The sequence below is a fragment of the Myotis myotis genome, unplaced genomic scaffold, assembly GCF_014108235.1.
Source record: "Myotis myotis isolate mMyoMyo1 unplaced genomic scaffold, mMyoMyo1.p scaffold_m19_p_16, whole genome shotgun sequence".
Taxonomy (NCBI): Eukaryota; Metazoa; Chordata; class Mammalia; order Chiroptera; family Vespertilionidae; genus Myotis; species Myotis myotis.
Window position 1 is genome coordinate 44391370 of NW_023416320.1, and position 17467 is coordinate 44408836.

The window sequence follows — 17467 nt, forward strand, 5'->3', positions numbered from 1 at the left end:
TGGGGAGAGTGAAGGTAATGTGGGGAGCAGAAATCTAACGAAACATTGTCCTGGTGTTGTTTGGAGAAAGAGAGCAAGGGGGCTCGTCTGAACAGAAAGGGAGCTGGTCAGAGGACAAGCATCAAGCAGCACCGTGGGGTGATCGGTGACTGTGCCCCTGTCATTGTCACCACCGCCAGACCCCGACTTCCCTCTCCCATGCAGCTGTGTGCCCCTCTGACTGCACCCCAGGAGTGGACCAATTGCCACCTGCACCAGTTAGCTCGGGCTACCATAATTAACGCCACAGACCAGGCAGCTAAACAACTTATTTTGTCACAATCTGGAGGCCTGTGTGCATCCCTTCCCAATCCCGTGACCTCATGTGGGTGCTTCAAGTCCAAGTTCAAGGTGTGGGCCGGTTTCGTTTCTTCCAAGGCCTCTCTCCCTGGCCTGTAGATGGCCACCATGTGCTCACATGGTCATTCCTTGGAATGGATGCTACCTGTGTCCCAATCTCCTCTTACAAGGACACCAGTCATATTGGATGAGGGCCCACCCACATGACCTCATTTTAACGTAATGAGCTCTTTAAAGGCCCTATCTGCAAACAGCCTCGGCAGAGTGGCTTGACTGTTCATGGATCTGCGGATACATTCACCCGGGTCTGCCGACGGCCTTGATCATCGTAATTCTCACTCTATCAAGGTGCAGGAACCAGGTCAGGTGAATCTCCACACTCCACAAGTTCAACGTCAGGTTCCAGAGCCTGTCCATGAGGGGCTTTCCACAGAAATGACCTCTCCCTCCGGTGTGTTCCTCCTCTAGTACCTACTCCATTCTGCTCAGCTACAGTGCTCCGTGCCGCTGCCTTCCTCCCACTCCGCTGGGAGCTCGCTGAGGACAGGGCTGCTCTCTGCTTCAGGTGTCTAACACGAAGCTTGGCGCATAGTAAGAGCTCAGTAAATACCCACTGAATGACCGATGACTCTGGCCAAGGACCAAGATCCTCCCAGAGTCCCAGTTCAGGTTCATCCCAATGTACAAAATAGCAGCACTCCCCGAAGGTCTTAGAACAAATTTTGGGGAGTTGAATCGTGTTTTGCATGAGCTAGGTAAGCCCTCTCTCAAACCCACAGGGGAGGCCATATGTAGTCTTACCCCATAGGTTAGCAGAGATACTCTATAACAGTGGTTCTCAACCTTTGGCCCTTTAAATACAGTTCCTCATGTTGTGACCCAACCATAAAATTATTTTCGTTGCTACTTCATAACTGTAATGTTGCTACTGTTGTGAATCGTCATGTAAATATCTGATATGCAGGATGGTCTTAGGCGACCCCTGTGAAAGGATCATTGGACCGCCAAAGGGGTCGCGACCCACAAGTTGAGAACCGCTGCCCTATCGTTTCCTACAGAGGGGGATGAAGAGAGTGAGTGGGAGAGAGGGAGCCGGAGTGGGAGCAAGCCTGGAAGGAGGCAGAGAAGGGATGAGGGAAGTGACTTGAGGTGGGCAGACCTTGAGTTGGAATCCTGACTCACAGTCTTTCTAACAGTGTGACTTTAGGCAAATTAATTAGCTTCCCTGGGCCTCTGTGTCCTCAGTCGGCAGACAGAGAAGATGATATTGATCTGCAGGGCTGTTGCGAGGATAAATGAGATAAAGTATGCAAAGCTCAGTGAGCGACAGCGTGGCCCTTCAGCAGAGGTGGTCCCCTTCCCCTTCTCCGGGGAGGGGGCTGTCTGAACACAGGCTCCGTGGACAACTGCCTCAGATTCTTGTCTCCCAGGTTTGTGTGAAGTGAGTTATAAAGTCTACAAACCCCAAGAGCTGTCCCTGCTGAGCCTGCAGCTGCCAGTTACTCAGACCAGAGGAGACCAGCCCTCCAGGGAGAGCCCGGAACCGAAGCCGAAGCCCCGGGGAGCTGAGGGATCTGCCCTCCCGCCCCCTGCAATTCCCATGAAGGGACAGTGGAGATGCCACAAACAATTGGCGACCCGACCCGCTGTGGTTTGCCCCCAGCCCACTTAACCTCTCAGGTCACAGTCTGCAGCCTTCCCCAGAAATACGGCAGAAAAGCCACAGGCCTAGAGTTTGTTGTTGTTGTTGTTTTATGAAAATCCCAGAAACCAAATAGCCCCTAGCATGGGGCCAGGCTGCCTTTGAGAGCAAAGGGAGGTATGCTTGGCGAGCTGCCACCACAGCCTAGTTCAGCTGAGTCCAGGAAAATGGCATGTTTGGAGAGGCAAGATGAATTCATTCAGAATAGCCTGCAGACGCCAGGTCAGAGGGTGGTAGGGTGGGGACTTTTTTTTAATAAGCAAAGGGAAAAGGCAGCCTGTAGGATATGTGTGTAAATATAAATGTAGATATTTAAATCAATGCTTATGTGTCAAGATGACTCACTGATGAGGCAGAGCTAGTGAGGGCTGACCCGGGGGCCTCCCCAAGTCCTGAGAGATGATCAGCGAGTTCACAGGGCGCCTGGGTGAGTGTTTAGAAAACGCCTTTTTTAGGTCCATCCCTGCTGTCGCAAAAGGTACGACTTCCTTCTTTTTTACTGCCGGGTAGTATTCCGTGATGTAGATGGACCACAGCTTTTTATCCACTCATCTACCAATGGGCGCCTGGGCTGCTTCCAGATCTTGGCTATTGCAAATTATGCTGCAAGGAGCGCAGGGGTGCACATATTCTTTTGAATTGGTGTTTTGTGTGTGTGTGTGTTCTTTTTTTATATATATTCCCAGAAGTGGAATGGCTGGGTGATAAGGCAGTTCCATTTTTAATTTTTTGCAGTAACTCTATAATGCTTTCTGCAGTGGCTACACCCATGTCACCCCAATAAATTCAATAACAAAATTTTAAATAATAAATTAATTGTAAAAGAAAGGAAGGAAGGAAGGAAATGCCTCTTTTTCTGTCCGCTCAGCTCACACTGATCCTGGCAGCAGGGAAGCAGGGCCCCTTGGACCAGGTTGTAAAGCCTGGCCTGCACTCAACTGGCCGAGCCCTCTGCCCACTGTGGCTGTGGGGTGGCACCGTCCCCAGGTGTCCTACGGCCTGGCACACCCAACCTGCCACACCTCCTAATGTATCCAGAATAGTTCCAGCATGTTGCAGTTATCTATTGCTATGTAACCAGTCACCCCCAAACACAGGGGTAAACACTCCTGTGGGCCAGGAAGTCCGAAGGGGCGCAGCGGGGTGCTCCGGTCAGCACCGTGAGGTCTGGGGCTTCAGCCGGGAAGGCATGGAAGGCTGAGGCAGAGGACTCCTCCCAAGGTAGCTGCCTGGCGCTCCTGCCTGGGGTCTGGGCAGGACAGGGTCCGCTGGGTCTGTCACCCGGAGGCCAGGGAAGAACTTCATCTCCTGTGCTGGAGAGGCCCCAGGCAGGCCTTCCAGCTGACAGACCCAGAAGAGCTGGGATGTGTTGGCTGGGATGTCTGGCCAGGAAAGAAACTAGGAATCGGATCACAGACTCTGGTTTGTACTCTTGTCCAGGCCCCCACAGAGCTTAGGAGGGGGCTGCAAGCGTCACTCTAAGGCGTCTTGTGTGTGCACTTAGAATAAAATAAGAGAAATCCGGCCAGTGCGGCTCAGTGGAGGTCACCGTTCCATTCCCGGTCAGGGCACATGCTTGGGTTGCAGGCTTGATCCCCAGTAGGGGTTGTGCAAGAGGCAGCCAATCAATGATTCTCTCTCATCATTGATGTTTCTATCTCTCTCTCTCCCTCTCTATTCCTCTCTGAAATCAATAAAAATATATTAAATAAAATAAGAGAAATGTTGGAATAGAATTCCTCTTCATTGGCAGTTGGATATAGAAAGAGCAAGGTTAGGGGTTAGTCTGAGCAGGGTTCCAATTCTAACTTTGCCACCTTCCCGATGTGTGATCTTAGACAAGCTAATCTACTTCTCTTAATCCTTCTGGTGAATCTGTAAAAGAATGGTGATAACTACTTGGTGAGATTATCTTGAACATTAAACAAGAGAATAGCTCAGGGTCTAGCATAAGGAAGGAACTTAGTCAATTTTCATTTCTTCTCCAGTTCTTGGAACCTTGCCTTAAACACTAATATTGTCTTTCTTAGATATGTCCCAGTTTTGTTGTTGCTGCTCATTCCTTTAGAATTTAGGGGCAGGGAGCATAAGGCACGCGGTGTGGCTGTGAAGCCTCGTACCGTGAAGGAGAGAGGCGGAAACGGGAGCCCTGGTCGCTCCCTGGTTGAGAATTCCCCAGCATTTAGAAGCGGGAATACTCAGAGCCTACCTGGGCGTGAATGAAAATGAATCAAGCCCGAGCTCATCAGCGGCCCAACCTTATCCAGAAAAATCAATACAGGTTTCCCCATATTACGCAACATGTGATTCCTGAAAAGTTGGAGATAAATCAATGTTTTCCCCAGTTCAATATGTATTACACATCAGGTGTGAGCTCAGAATTATGCCAAGGCTAGAGGACACACACACACACGTACACATGTACACACACATACACATGCACACACATGTACACACACGTACACACATGTACACACACAACCAGCTGTGATTCTTGCTCTCAAGGTTCCCACATTTTTACCAAGCCACCTCCTAAATGCACGAAAGGAGCTTGCTAATGGCATCACGTGGTAGATGCTTCCAATAAAGCTAAGAACTCTTTTTTTAAAAAAATATATCTTTATTGATTTCAGAGAGGAAGGGAGAGGGATAGAGAGTTAGAAACATCGATGAGAGAGAAACATTGATCAGCTGCCTCCTGCACACTCCCCTCCTGGGGATGTGCCCGCAACCCAGGTACATGCCCTTGACCGGAATCGAACCTGGGACCCTTCAGTCCACAGGCCGACGCTCTATCCACTGAGCCAAACCGGTTAGGGCTAAGAACTCTTTTAATCTGGGAAGAATTACTTCCTGATTAACATCCTATTTATTTATATATTTGTATTTGTCAACTTGGATTTTCACAGTGAAGGTCTTTTCAGTTCAGCATATTCAAGCCTATCATGACTATTTGTTGACTAAATGAGCATGGTTCAAAATCAAGGCAAACCCTCGATCACATTTGTGTAGAGGTAGATAACTCAAAAATACTTTTCACATCTCTACCTATTTGCTTTCAGAAGAACCTCGAAAAGGAGGAAAAGCAGGACTTTATTATGTCCATTTCACAGGGGAGACACCTGAGATCCCTAAAGAGCAATTAGCTTCTTCAAATCAGTGTCCAAAATGTCAGTCCAGACTTTGCCAGCAGGGAAAGCCCCAGCAATGAAATCAAGATAATTTTAGCTCACTTGTCCCCTTGGCTGACCTGCTCAGGCCCTGCTAAGGGTACCCGTCCATCCTCCCAGGCGTCTGGGCTGGGCACCCTCCAAGCTCAAGCCCCTTCTTTCCCCAGCAACTTGCATCCCATCACCTTCCCTGTGGGTGACCCTCTGTCCTTGAATACATTTACTTGGTTGACACTTACTAAGTCCCCCCTCCCCCCTTCATAACCAACACCGGGCTGGATGAGACATGGCCCCTCCTCTCTGTGAAAACAGTTGAGTAGAAAGTGTCATGACAGAAACAGGACTCAACCCCGCCTGGGAGGACATTTACCTCTCTGACTTCTGTGCTGGGAAAACCTGGGTGGTGTTTTGAAGGATGAATAGGAGTTCATTAGATTGGCAGGGAGAGGCGAGGGAATTCCAGTGGGAGGGAACAGCACAAGCAAAGGCACAGCGGTGTGAATTGGCACACTGTGTTTAGGGCCCTACCAGGAGCTGACATAGGTAGGGTGGAAGTGAGAAAACAAGGAAGGTGAGGCCGGGAAGGGAAGCGGGGGGGGGGGGGGGGGGGGCAGGAAAGAGGGCCTATTTTTCCACACTGGTGGTTGGATTTCATCTGAAGGTCCCTGCAAGGTTTGAGGCCAGGGCCTGATGTGATCAAGTTCAAATTTTAGAAAACATGCTCTGATAGCTGTGTGGGGCACGGATGGAGGAGATAAAGGGCACATTTTGGCTTGTGCACCACTGCACCTCCAGCATCTAGTAGGTGCACTGGCAGATGAGATGCTCAGTTTATGTTGAAGGGGTGAATGAGTGACCCAGTTAGGAGCTTATGCAAAAACACAGAAGGTCCTAAGGTAAGCTCACAAGAGTGGAGAGGCATGGGGAATGTGCAAGCTTTGTATCAGTCAGGAAAACCAGGCCAGGAAGTTCAATGAGAAGAATTCAATGGGAACTCTTTACACAGCTGGTCTGAAGCCGGGGCGCCCTTCAGAATCGGCCCAAGTTGTGGCAAGGAGGCCAGACCTTCATAATCACCAGTCATTGGTGTAACCTCCCTGAAAGGGAGTGTGACCATGAACAAGGTAGCTCTTCTCAGTAAAGACAATGTCCAGAAAAGGCTCCCCAAAGGCACCCAGCCTTGGGTAGACTAAATTCTCCAGTTCTGGAGGGGGAACCTCACAGCACATGGTAACAGCCACACAAAGGGGACTTCTAGGGGCTGGAGCCACAGAGGGGGTGTAGCCAGTCCCAAGCAGAGAGAGAAAGGAATAAGTAGCCACAATCCTCTCTTCCTCCCACCCACCCTCTCCCTCCAGGGCCTCCTGCTGAACGTGGGAAACAGTTTGCAAGCAGCAGCCCCAGGGAGCTGCGCAGGGATGGCTCTGACAGCAGCCGGGGACCCAGTGGTGCTGGGAGACGGGAAAAGGGTGGATTCAGAGGGAAATGACTGTCAGGTGCGTGGAATGTGTGATGGTGCTGCCCCTCAGGGGAGGCAGTGAAGGAGGGGCACACCTGGAGGAAGACACTGATGGACCATGCTAAGTTTGCCATCCAAGTGCAGATGCGAAGCTGGCCGTTCTATGGATCTAAATACTGGCACAAATAAACATATTAAAAAAATATATTTTTATTGATTCCAGAGAGGAAGGGAGGGGAAGAGAGAGAGAGATAGAAGCATCAATGATGGGAATCACCGATCGGCTGCCTCTTGCACGCCTCCCACTGGGGATCAAGCCTGCAACCCAGGCATGTGCCCTGACTGGGAATCCAACCATGACCTTCTGGTTCATAAGTCTACGCTCAACCACTGAGCCACGCCGGTCAGGCCAAAATAAACTTTTAAGACCAAACACCTCAGGTGGGCTCTCTCCTGGCCACAGGACTGAGTGCAACCAACTCAGCATGGCATCGGGGCCCTTTACATTTCCCCAAAGGACTTCTGCAGGCTCAGCCCCCTGCTTCCCTTGCAGCCACTCAGGCCTCTGAGCCAACATCCCTACCTGGTCCAGCCTTGCCACCCACCATTATACCTCCCCCTACGCAACCACCTCACCATCCCCCAGCCCCCCAGGTCAAATGCTTCCTAGATGGAGTCCTTCCTCTTTTCTCCCTGCAAATCATAATCTCTCCTTTGAGTCCCCACTGGTGCTTACCAGCTTGAAGCGCCGCCACTTAACTAGGGACTTGACCACAGTAAGTAACTAATTCTTTGCAGGCCTCTTCCCCTGTAAAATGGGGCAGAAAAACACAAAACACAAAACCCTACAGTGAAGTGGTAATACCAAGTTAAGTAATCTGTCTAAGTGCTAAGAACAGTGCCTAACACATTACGGACCTCAGTAATGTTAGCTATTAGCATCATTTTAATTTTCATCTCTTAATCCTCCGCGTCTAGCTCTTAGTTGATGCTTAATTAGTGTTTGTTGAATGAATGGAAACTTAATATGGAAAAGGATTTATCCTTGGGTCTTGGACCTGGTTTTAGAAAATTAAGTATTTAGCAGAAGAAGCGCAAGGACTCCAAACTGACCTGGTTCTCTCTTTAAAGGAAATGACAGATAAGGTGTGTGTCCCCCACCCCCCACCCCCTCGGAGCTTTGTGCAGAGTTTGGCACACGTTTCGTGCTCACCCAAACCACACTGCAGGAACGCACGCACACGACCTGGCAGGGTTGCCCTAGTGTAGGCAGGATCATTGTCTGTGGCCAGAATGACTTCCACTCCCCTACCCGCCCACCACAGAACCGGGACTGGCGCCGGGCCCCAGGCTCTGCTGTGGAGGCTGGGGAGGGGGCAGGAATCGGGCGGCGGCCACGTGGGCCCCTTCCGTCCGCTCCCCACATCCTTTGTTTCCCACTGGCCGCGGCTCAGGAAGCTCTTTCTGCGAGTCACCGCGAAGGGGCGGCTAGGGAGCCTGGAGAAGCTATTTCCGTTCAATCCGGGCGGGTGGCAGGCGCGGGAGGGGCGTGGAGGTGGAGGCAGCGCAGAAGGCCTAGTGTTTGCTTTTATTTCATCCAACAGAAGGTTCTATTTGTGGAAGCGAACAGACGCTGAGGATTAGAACTGGGAGGGAGGCAGGAAAAGGGAAAAAAAAAAAAAGCCACATCCACTACCACGCACAGGTCTTCCCCGGAACTACCGCGTGGGGGTGAGTGACTGGTTCTGGAATTCATCACCTTTCCTATCCTCCCTTCCTCCCGCTGCACCCGGACCTCAGCGGCGCCCACGGCTCCAACCGGAGGTTCCTAGGCGCGGGGCGGTGAGGGGGATCCCCGTGGCCAGAGGCTTAACGGCGGGGCGACAGCGAGCGGGGGTGCCGAGAACGGCGGCGCGCGTGCCCGCAGACCATTGTGCTAGGTGTGAATGGCAGCGCGCGCCAATCACCGGCCACTTCGCCTCCCGCAGCCCCGCCCCTCCCGCCCACTTCCCCGGGACCCTGACGTCACGGGAACTTTCCCCCGCCCCCCTCCTCCGGCTTCTGTAGCTGAGCTCCGGGCCCGGGGGCGCGCGCCGCCTCCTGCCCAGCCCGGCCCCGGGGGTGTGTGCGCGCTCCCCAGCCGGCTCCGGACGCACCACCTGCGCTGGAGCGCGCGCTGCCCGGAGCATCCCCAGCGCTCGGGCCACCGCTAGCGCCCCCGCGGACCCAGCTCCACCTCTGCTCCCCCCACCCTCCGCCTCCCCCTCCGCTCCGGTGATTGCTCGCTGGCGGCAAGGCCCGAGTCGTCGCAGCCACCTCATTGCACAACCCGGCTTCCCAACTGTTTACACAGCCCGGCCTGTGAGTGTGTGTGTATACAGCGTGAGTCACCGGGAGGCGGAGGAGGTGGAGGAAAAGGAGAAGGAGGAGTGCACTGGCCGGGATCGCTGCGGCGCACACGCTCGCTCAGTCACTCTCTCCGAGCGCGTCTCGCTCGCGCACACACACGCCGGGAGCTCGGAACGCGCACACTCCGAGCGCCGCGGAAAAGTTGAGACGGCTCTCGCTCCGGACTTCTTTGCGTTGGGAAGTGCATCTGATCTGCCTTCTGTCGAACCTGCGGAACCCTGTCCTCGCGGCTCGGGACCTCGAGAACGCCGGCCACCGAGACTGTCCGCAGCCTCGACAACAATAGCGGCGGCCGACCCCAGCGAGGCGCCCCGAGCCGGAGCCCGCGGGGATCTGGGGACCCGAGCCGGCCTCCGATCCCCGGACGCGTGGCCTGCGTGGTCCCCGCGTGCAACCGGAGCTCCCGGGAGCGGCTCTTGCTTTGCTCCCCGTGGGGGCCGAGCCCAGCTCCGTCTTAAACTCCCCCTTCGAGGGCTGGAATAAGTCGCAGCGCCTTCCCGCGCGGATCCCAGGACGTACAAAGCCGGGACCGTCCCGTCCCGGGATGCGGGTCGGTCCCGTGCGCTCTGCCATGAGCGGCGCCTCGCAGCCCCGCGGCCCGACCTTGCTGCTCCCGGCCGCCCGGGGCGCCCCGGCCAAGCGCCTCCTGGACGCGGACGACGCCGCGGCCGTGGCGGCCAAGTGCCCGCGCCTCTCGGAGTGCTCCAGCCCCCCGGACTACCTCAGCCCTCCCGGCTCTCCCTGCAGTCCGCAGCCCCCTCCCGCCGCGCCCGGCTCCGGCGACGGCTCGGGGAGCTCGCCGGGGCCCAGCCGAATCGCCGACTACCTGCTGCTGCCCCTGACCGAGCGCGAGCATGTGTCCCGGGCGCTGTGCATCCACACGGGCCGCGAGCTGCGCTGCAAGGTAGGCTCCCGGGGGTTGGAGGGTAGGGGTTGGCGGGGGGTGGGGGAATCGGTGGCGGGCTATGGTGCTCGGGGTCTCGCCTGCCGGCGCCTGGGGGCTCGAAGTTGCCACCAACGCTTGAGTTTGGGGTCAGGCAGATAAGCGACTTGAGCCAGGTAAGGCAGCGTTTGACCAGGTTCACCCTTTTGGGATTGAGGGGTTTCCGATGGACTGATACAATGGGGCCTCGGTGGTCAAGAGGAAGAGCAGTATTCCATTTGCTTTATTTCTGTAGTATTTCCGTAGCTCCCCGTGCAGCGCATGGCGTTCCATATAAGTTATGGAATTGAAATGGATTCCAGGGCCATGCCATTCCCCTTCTCTCATTCTCGCTCCCCCCGCCCCTTGTCCTGGAAGGACGCCCTGCACCGGGTGCCTCTTTGGAGCTTGGAGCAGCCGGCAGCTCCCTCGCCCGGGTTTCCAGGCACCGGGGCTCAGCTGTTCATGGGCTCCGGTCTTGGAGATTCCAGTTTGAACCCGCGGGGAGACAAGAACCCCGTTCTCCCCAGAGAGCAGCCGGATATTGGAAAGCCCATTCGGGCTAGGAAGGCTACCTTTCATTCATGTCTTTATTTGCCGGCCAGGCTTTTTTTTTTTTTTTCTTTTTCTTTTTCCTGAACATAAGGGATTCCATCCAGGAGGAGATAACCACTCCTAGAAACTGGATCCTCCAGCTCCCAGAGACGCAGATCAGTCCCACAGGCCACCCTTCGCGAGCCTCAAACCCCGGTCTCAGGCAGCCTGAGAACCCGCTGGGCTCCTTTTCACCCGAAGGATAGGGTCACCCCAGTTAAAGTCGCTCTTTGCTTTTCCGCAGCTCACCTGACCCACCCCTTCCTGGGTTTGCTGCTGCCACCTACTGTCCGACCAGAGTGAAATTTTCTGGTCAAGCCCAGTTAAAACCGGGGAAAGGGTGTCTTTTCTTCTGGGTGGCTGGGGGGCTAAGAGCTGTTTGGGGAAGAGTCTGTGTGCGCGATGGGTGGGGTGCCGCGGGTGGGGAGGCGCGGGGGCAGCAGAGAGGTTTTCCTAGCTGGTGCGAGAGCAGCCAGGCCTCAGAGGCGGGGTGAGTCTGGCCGTTGTGCAACCCCTTCCAGTTCCTCTGAGCAGATAATAGCTGAATCCAGATGGTGACAACCCGTGTGTCACCGTTTCCAGTTGAGTCCTAGGATATGAGTAACTGAGCCAAACAAAAGGCTCTTACTGAGCCCAGCCAGCTTTTTAGTGGAGATACTACTCATTTCCTGGGTGCAGGTGGAGGTGGGAGTGGGGGGGGGGGGGAGAGGAGGAAGGGATAAACAAACAAATGAAACAAACTGTGGAGAGGATCCCATATCCCGCCTGCGAGAATTTTCACTCAGGCTGCTTGTGCTGGAGCCAGACTGTAATGCAGGCAGGTTGCTTAAGGCTGCGTTGTCAGTCTTCTCTCTCCGAGTCATCTGTTCCTTCTGACTGATGACAGCTCTGCCTGCTCTCCAGTCGCTGCTTCCACAGTCCGTGCTCTCTCTGTGCTGAGCGCTTGGGCCTACAGGAGGCTGTGCATTTCCAGGGCCTGGTTTTCAGCTCCTGGACGTCCCAGGGGGCACTTGGTGCAGCATCGCCTGCCAACAAGGAAGGACCACGGAGGGCTGGGACTTGGGGGCTTAGCTGTCGGAGCTGATGGGCTCATGGAAGGTGGGAACTTATATAGAAAACTTTTCTTCCAAACCTTCCATATGGTAACCTGTTGGCTATTTGCTAGCCCAGAGCCCTGGATGCTGCTGGTTTGAGGTGTTAGGAGTAGCGGGGGTTGCCTCAGATGGGGCAGGAGAGATAAGGGGAGTAAATGAATGGGCCCTCCAGTCAACCAAAGCCCAGAGATTGATTGAGAACTGCAGCCCAGCCTGGGATTTTGGAGGTGGCCTCTGCTTTTTTTTGCCTCCTAAGTGGGTCAACTTCTCTCTGCAGGTGTTTCCCATAAAACACTACCAGGACAAAATCAGGCCTTACATCCAGCTGCCGTCACACAGAAACATCACCGGCATCGTGGAAGTGATCCTTGGTGAAACCAAGGCCTATGTCTTCTTTGAGAAGGACTTTGGGGACATGCACTCCTACGTGCGAAGCCGGAAGAGGCTGCGGGAAGAGGAGGCTTCCCGGCTCTTCAAGCAGATTGTCTCTGCCGTTGCCCACTGTCACCAGTCGGCCATCGTGTTGGGGGACCTGAAGCTTAGGAAATTCGTCTTCTCCACGGAGGAGAGGTGAGCAGCCTCCACAGCCCCTCCCGTGGCCTTTTGGAACCAAAACGAAGGTGCAGGGTGAGCAGTTAGGTGCCGTGTGTTGGCTCAAAACCACACCAAAGGCTCAGTTGTCCCGGTTCGTTTCCAGAGTACTCTCCGGAAGAGCCCTGGCCAAGGCTGGCTTATTCTGCACCTTGTGGATGGGGCTTGGGGATACCTCGATGCTTTTGTGGGATGTCATGTGATGGCAGGAAGCCCTCACCACTTCACCCCAGGATCAGGTTTATTCTCTGTTGTTGTGAGTTCTTCTGGGGGTAAATGTCAACCTGCCCTTCACAACCTTGACTCCCAGAAGAAGTTCTCAAATCCTTGTTTTCACTGAGTGGGTTGTTTTTTGTTTGTTTGTTTGGGTTTTTTTGTTTGTTTGTTTTTTGTACCTGGAAGGTATCACAGAACTAGCGAGACAGTCGTATTTGCAAAATTCTGCCCTCCTCCACACCGCATTCCTGTCCCATCTCACTCAGGCTTGGCCCCTAATATTTTCTTTATATTCTCTGGTGACTTTGTGGGCATCTTATTGGGTTATGTCTTTAGAAAATAGGCACACTGAATAATAAATGGAAGTTGGCTGGAATTGGTTGCTAAATATAGATCATGGCTTACCTCATAGAAGACAAGACAGGCTTGGTAAGAGAATAATGAGACCTTTAAGATTCAGAATTGAGGTTTTAGACAAGAGAATTCAGGAAGCCACAGGAGATAAAGCTTACCTGATTTTAAGAGGTGAGCCACATCCCTTGTGGAAAGATTAAAAGCAATATTGTTGTAGAATTGTGGAGGTGGCTGTGTGTTGTTTATTTGGTTGTAGCTATTCAGGTAAGGCTGATCCCAGCTGTGATTTTTCACCCTGAACTCCAAACCCTATGAAAATGTACCAGTGGGCACGTGGTGCAAATGTACAGATCTTGTAATATAAAAACCCACACCTGAAACCTATAAGTTCAGGTTGACCAGTGTCACACTAATACATTTGATAAATGAAAAGAAAGAAAGAAAGAAAGTACTGGGTTGAGTTACCAGAAAGCATGGCTTTGTATCTGACCTCGCAAGAATTATTGGAACATACCGATTAGCAAAGAAAAGCAAAGTGTTTGCAATGGAGAAGCTTCCAATTCCTGGCACATGCTCCTTTGACATGGTGATGTATTTTCTGAAACATGCCTTTCACACCTCTTTACTAGCTTTTGAAATCTGCATTGCACAGGCGAATGTCATGTGCATGGAGTTTGGCAACCCGAGGGTTAAGCAATGGCAGGCTGACGCCAGCGTGTAACCAGCACAGGTGCAGGGTTTTAGTGCAAAAGCAGCCAATCAGGGGCAGACAGTGTGGGTTGAGTCATATTTTCCGTTTACAGAACCAATGGGTATTTTACATAATGACGGGGAGGTCAGGTTGAGGACACACCGAAGTTAGCACACGCATACTACACTCCAGGGAACAGGAAGGCAGGAAGATAAAAAAAAAAAATCCAACCAGACCTTTGAGAGGAAAAGGAATTGACCCATTAGCCAGTACCAAATGCTTGCATTTAACTTCACAGCAAGCGACTTACTGCAACGGGCTGTTTCTGAGAAGCAGAGAGGGGCACAGGTGCCATCAGATAGCAGAGGTTCCCCTGTGAGTCCGAGAGACCTGGGTGTCTGGATCTGGATAAGGGGGCCCCTGCAGCTTCATAGAGGAGCCTTGGACTAAAGATTTTCAGACACTAGTTGTTACCTGAACAGGTCAGCCTCCACTCCGAGTCCATATGCTCAGGTGTTGCTGTACCCTGTGGGTAGTTGTTTTAGGGCCCCTGCAAGCAGCTGCTTCTGTTTGCTCATATGGCCTCTCTGTCCAGGCTGAGTGTTCTTTGCAATTAAACACTTCCATAAATGTCATGGACCTTCCTTGCACCTTTCCCGGCACGTAATCCGTTCCCTCCGTGTGTGTCTATCAGTGTAAGTAGGAGTGTTGACAACCTGTGGGCAACAATAGTGACTCTGGGCTCTGTGTTCCGTAATGCAAAGTGCGGGTCTGGTAGCTTTGGCCGTCAGCGGTGTGATAAGGACAAGATCAGCTGGGGCCCTCCGTGAAGAATAGCATCTCCTGCTCTTCTCCGCCAGCTTTTGTAGAAAATGTCAGCATTCCCTGGAGACCAGCTCCCACTCCTGCAGTGTGCACTTGGTGTGTTGTGCAAGCCCTGTGAGGAGATATCTTCTTAGCTCAGGCGTAACGAATAGTATTTGGGGCTTTGCATCATACGCTCCCGCCGAGGTGCTCTCTCCATACTTCGCAAACGTCTAATGCAATTTGCACTGGTTTGTGAAATCCCGAGTCCTGGCGATTGCAGGACACTGCTTACTGGATGAAGGGGTAAATGGCATTCCCTGGGCCTTGGCAAGGAGTGCCTGTGGGCGCTGTTTGTGGGGAGGGCTCTGTTTTGCATAGCAGCTGATCCGGAAATAATGGCTTGTTCCCTCTCCTGCAGAACCCAGCTCCGACTGGAGAGCCTGGAAGACACACACATAATCAAGGGGGAAGACGATGCTCTGTCAGACAAGCACGGCTGCCCTGCCTACGTGAGCCCCGAGATTCTGAACACCACGGGGACCTACTCCGGCAAGGCGGCGGACGTCTGGAGCCTCGGGGTGATGCTCTACACCCTCTTGGTGGGACGATACCCCTTCCATGACTCAGACCCCAGTGCCCTTTTCTCCAAAATCCGCCGTGGACAGTTCTGCATTCCTGACCACATCTCCCCCAAAGCCAGGTGCCTCATTCGCAGCCTCCTGAGGCGGGAGCCCTCCGAGAGACTCACCGCCCCGGAGATCTTACTCCATCCCTGGTTCGAGTCCGTCTTGGAACCTGGGTACGTCGACTCAGAAATGGGAACTGCAGACCAGATTGTCCCAGAGTACCAGGAGGACAGCGACGTTAGTTCCTTCTTCTGCTAATCCCAGAAACCTCAGAAACCTCAGAATTCTCACACATGGCATTTCCATTTCCAAAGATGGACAGGCCTTTCGACGCGGTGCCAGCCAGACCTGCGATGGCGTAAAGACTGTAGCCCCTCGGACTGCTGTGTGGAGTGACTTTGTGGATGTGAGCAGCGTGCCCTCTGACTGGCTGCCCTGCAAAGCTGTTTCCCTTTCGTCGAGCCCTCGCCGACTGTCCCTGTGTCAGATTCAGGGGTCTGCATCTTCTATCGGTGGCAAAGAGTATACGTCCTACAGCATGTACTCAAGTGACATGAACATAAGGGAGAGGGAGTGGATCGCACAATGGCATTTGGGACAATAACCCATTTTAACGGGGTGACAAGTAATTTGGGCCAATACACCTGCCATCTTTGAACTTGTCTTCGGTCGCTAGACTTGCGCTATCTCAGCTCCTCTGATTGGAGAGTTCTTTTTTTTTTTGGTTTGGTTTAACACTCACCCTTCCTTCACATACATTTAGCAATGACTGCTCCGCTCTGGGGCGGACTGTTTTAGGAGCATAGGAGCCTGCCTGCACCATGAACCCAGACTTTCTCCTCTGTTTCCTGCCAAGACCTCATTTGCACTAATGCCTTCGTCCTGACCTTGAATCATCTCCCACTTCACTCTAAAACAAGCATGTCAGACATGCGGCCCGCCAGCCACGAGTTTGACACGCGTGCTCTGAAAGCACTTACCAGCTAATGGTGAAGTGTCACAAGCGATTCGAACACCTGGCTACGCCAGAACTCTGAGCTCAGAGACACTGCAGGTTGTTTTAAATGATTTGAGCACTTGGAAACCGTTAGATTTTTTGGTTCCTCTCAAATATATGTTAGCATTTATCTTTTACTTTTCCCCCAGCACCGTCTCAGGGTGGAGTGTTTTGTCTAAGAGGAGAAAGATACGGAGTCTCTCCACTCCTGTCTCCCAAGAGCAAACGTTAAACTTCAGAGAACGTGAATTTTGGGTGGTTCTCAGACCAAGCCCCAGAATTACACTTTAACCAACCCCCTCCCCCTCCATGGATATGGTCTGCCCTTGGCATTGTGTGTGTGTGCAGTTTTGCATGATGGGTTGTTGATATTTCAAACGTGGTGTGGTTCATGAATACATCTGTATACTCAGCATCTGGAAGAAATAGCAAACCCCAAATCTTTAAAGTCGGAAGGGACTTTACGAGTCATCTAGTCCTACTTCTTTTTCTCTTTCTGCCACCTCCCAATGCAGAAATCCCCCCCTCCAGCTTCTTTGACAACTGGGACTCCAGTTCTCTGAATGCTTCTAGGGATGGGAATTCACTCCCTAGAGCTTAACAGAGAAACTGCAACTTGCATTAAAAAACAAATACAGATGAAATACCAGTCAATGTCTTGGACAGGACTGAAATTAGGTGGTTAAACGGGTAAACCAAACATACTGTATTTTGAGAAATGGCACAAAAACAGGCAGTCATCTTTAAGGGCTACGCCTAGGCAAACTACTAACATGCGTTGTTAAGAATGCCGTGTATACCTCATGTACTGTGTACTTTGTACAGATATTTTACCTTTTATACATATGTTCGATATTTTTGTTGTTGTTTTGGCTCTGAGGCTTGTTTTGTTGTCTGTGTCTGTCTGAATAACCTGCGTGTCTAAAACCACGTGAAATGTGAATGATTATTGGCAATATTACCTTGACAGAATCATGGGACTCGGAGAAGAGGGAGGACAGAGGCCTCTGTGGCACTAACGCTCTCGTGGTTGCTCGACTGTTGTATCTGTGATACATTACCCGGCTGAGGACTCTGGCCGGGCTGGCTGGGGCTTCTGCCCGGAAAGCTAGAAACACTAGATCCTTCCTGTACATGTGTATATATGTGAACAGTGAGACGGCTGTTTTTGACTTGTAGAGAAATTGTAATAAATCTGGTTTCGTAAGTAGGCGCTGTGTTGTCTTTTGAGTGCAACCTGCCCCTGCCTTGTACACTGTCATGCCAGGGGATGCAGGGGTCTGGCCTCCAGGCTTAGAATCTCCTGGGGGAAATGGAAGTAGACAGATGAGGGTTATTAGATATGATTATTAATATGACTTTTGGCAGGATCCATTCACTTTTTTCCACTGAAGTGGGCAAACTCATGTAATGGGTGAAACCCATTGGGTGGAATCAGGTTGGCAAGGGCTATGGGTTGAATTTAGAAAGAGGTGCAAACATAAATAAGCCTTGAG

The 17467-nt window shown here is 52.4% G+C and overlaps 1 protein-coding gene across 1 annotated transcript; it reads left to right on the forward strand.

Moving 5' to 3' along the window:
* The first annotated feature begins 8945 nt into the window (after positions 1-8945).
* On the forward strand, positions 8946-17181 carry TRIB1 (tribbles pseudokinase 1). The gene is made up of 3 exons (XM_036338699.1): positions 8946-9983; positions 11967-12259; positions 14767-17181. Exons 1-3 carry the CDS (start codon positions 9624-9626, stop codon positions 15230-15232), a joined length of 1119 nt encoding a protein of 372 aa, XP_036194592.1. The 5' UTR covers positions 8946-9623; the 3' UTR covers positions 15233-17181.
* Positions 17182-17467: the final 286 nt, after the last annotated feature.

Coding starts and splice junctions, on each gene's coding strand:
- TRIB1 (XM_036338699.1), top strand. CDS start 9,624: ATGCGGGTCGGTCCCGTGCGCTCTGCCATGAGCGGCGCCTCGCAGCCC. Junction 9,984..11,966: donor GCCGCGAGCTGCGCTGCAAG/GTAGGCTCCCGG, acceptor TTCTCTCTGCAG/GTGTTTCCCATAAAACACTA. Junction 12,260..14,766: donor GTCTTCTCCACGGAGGAGAG/GTGAGCAGCCTC, acceptor CCTCTCCTGCAG/AACCCAGCTCCGACTGGAGA.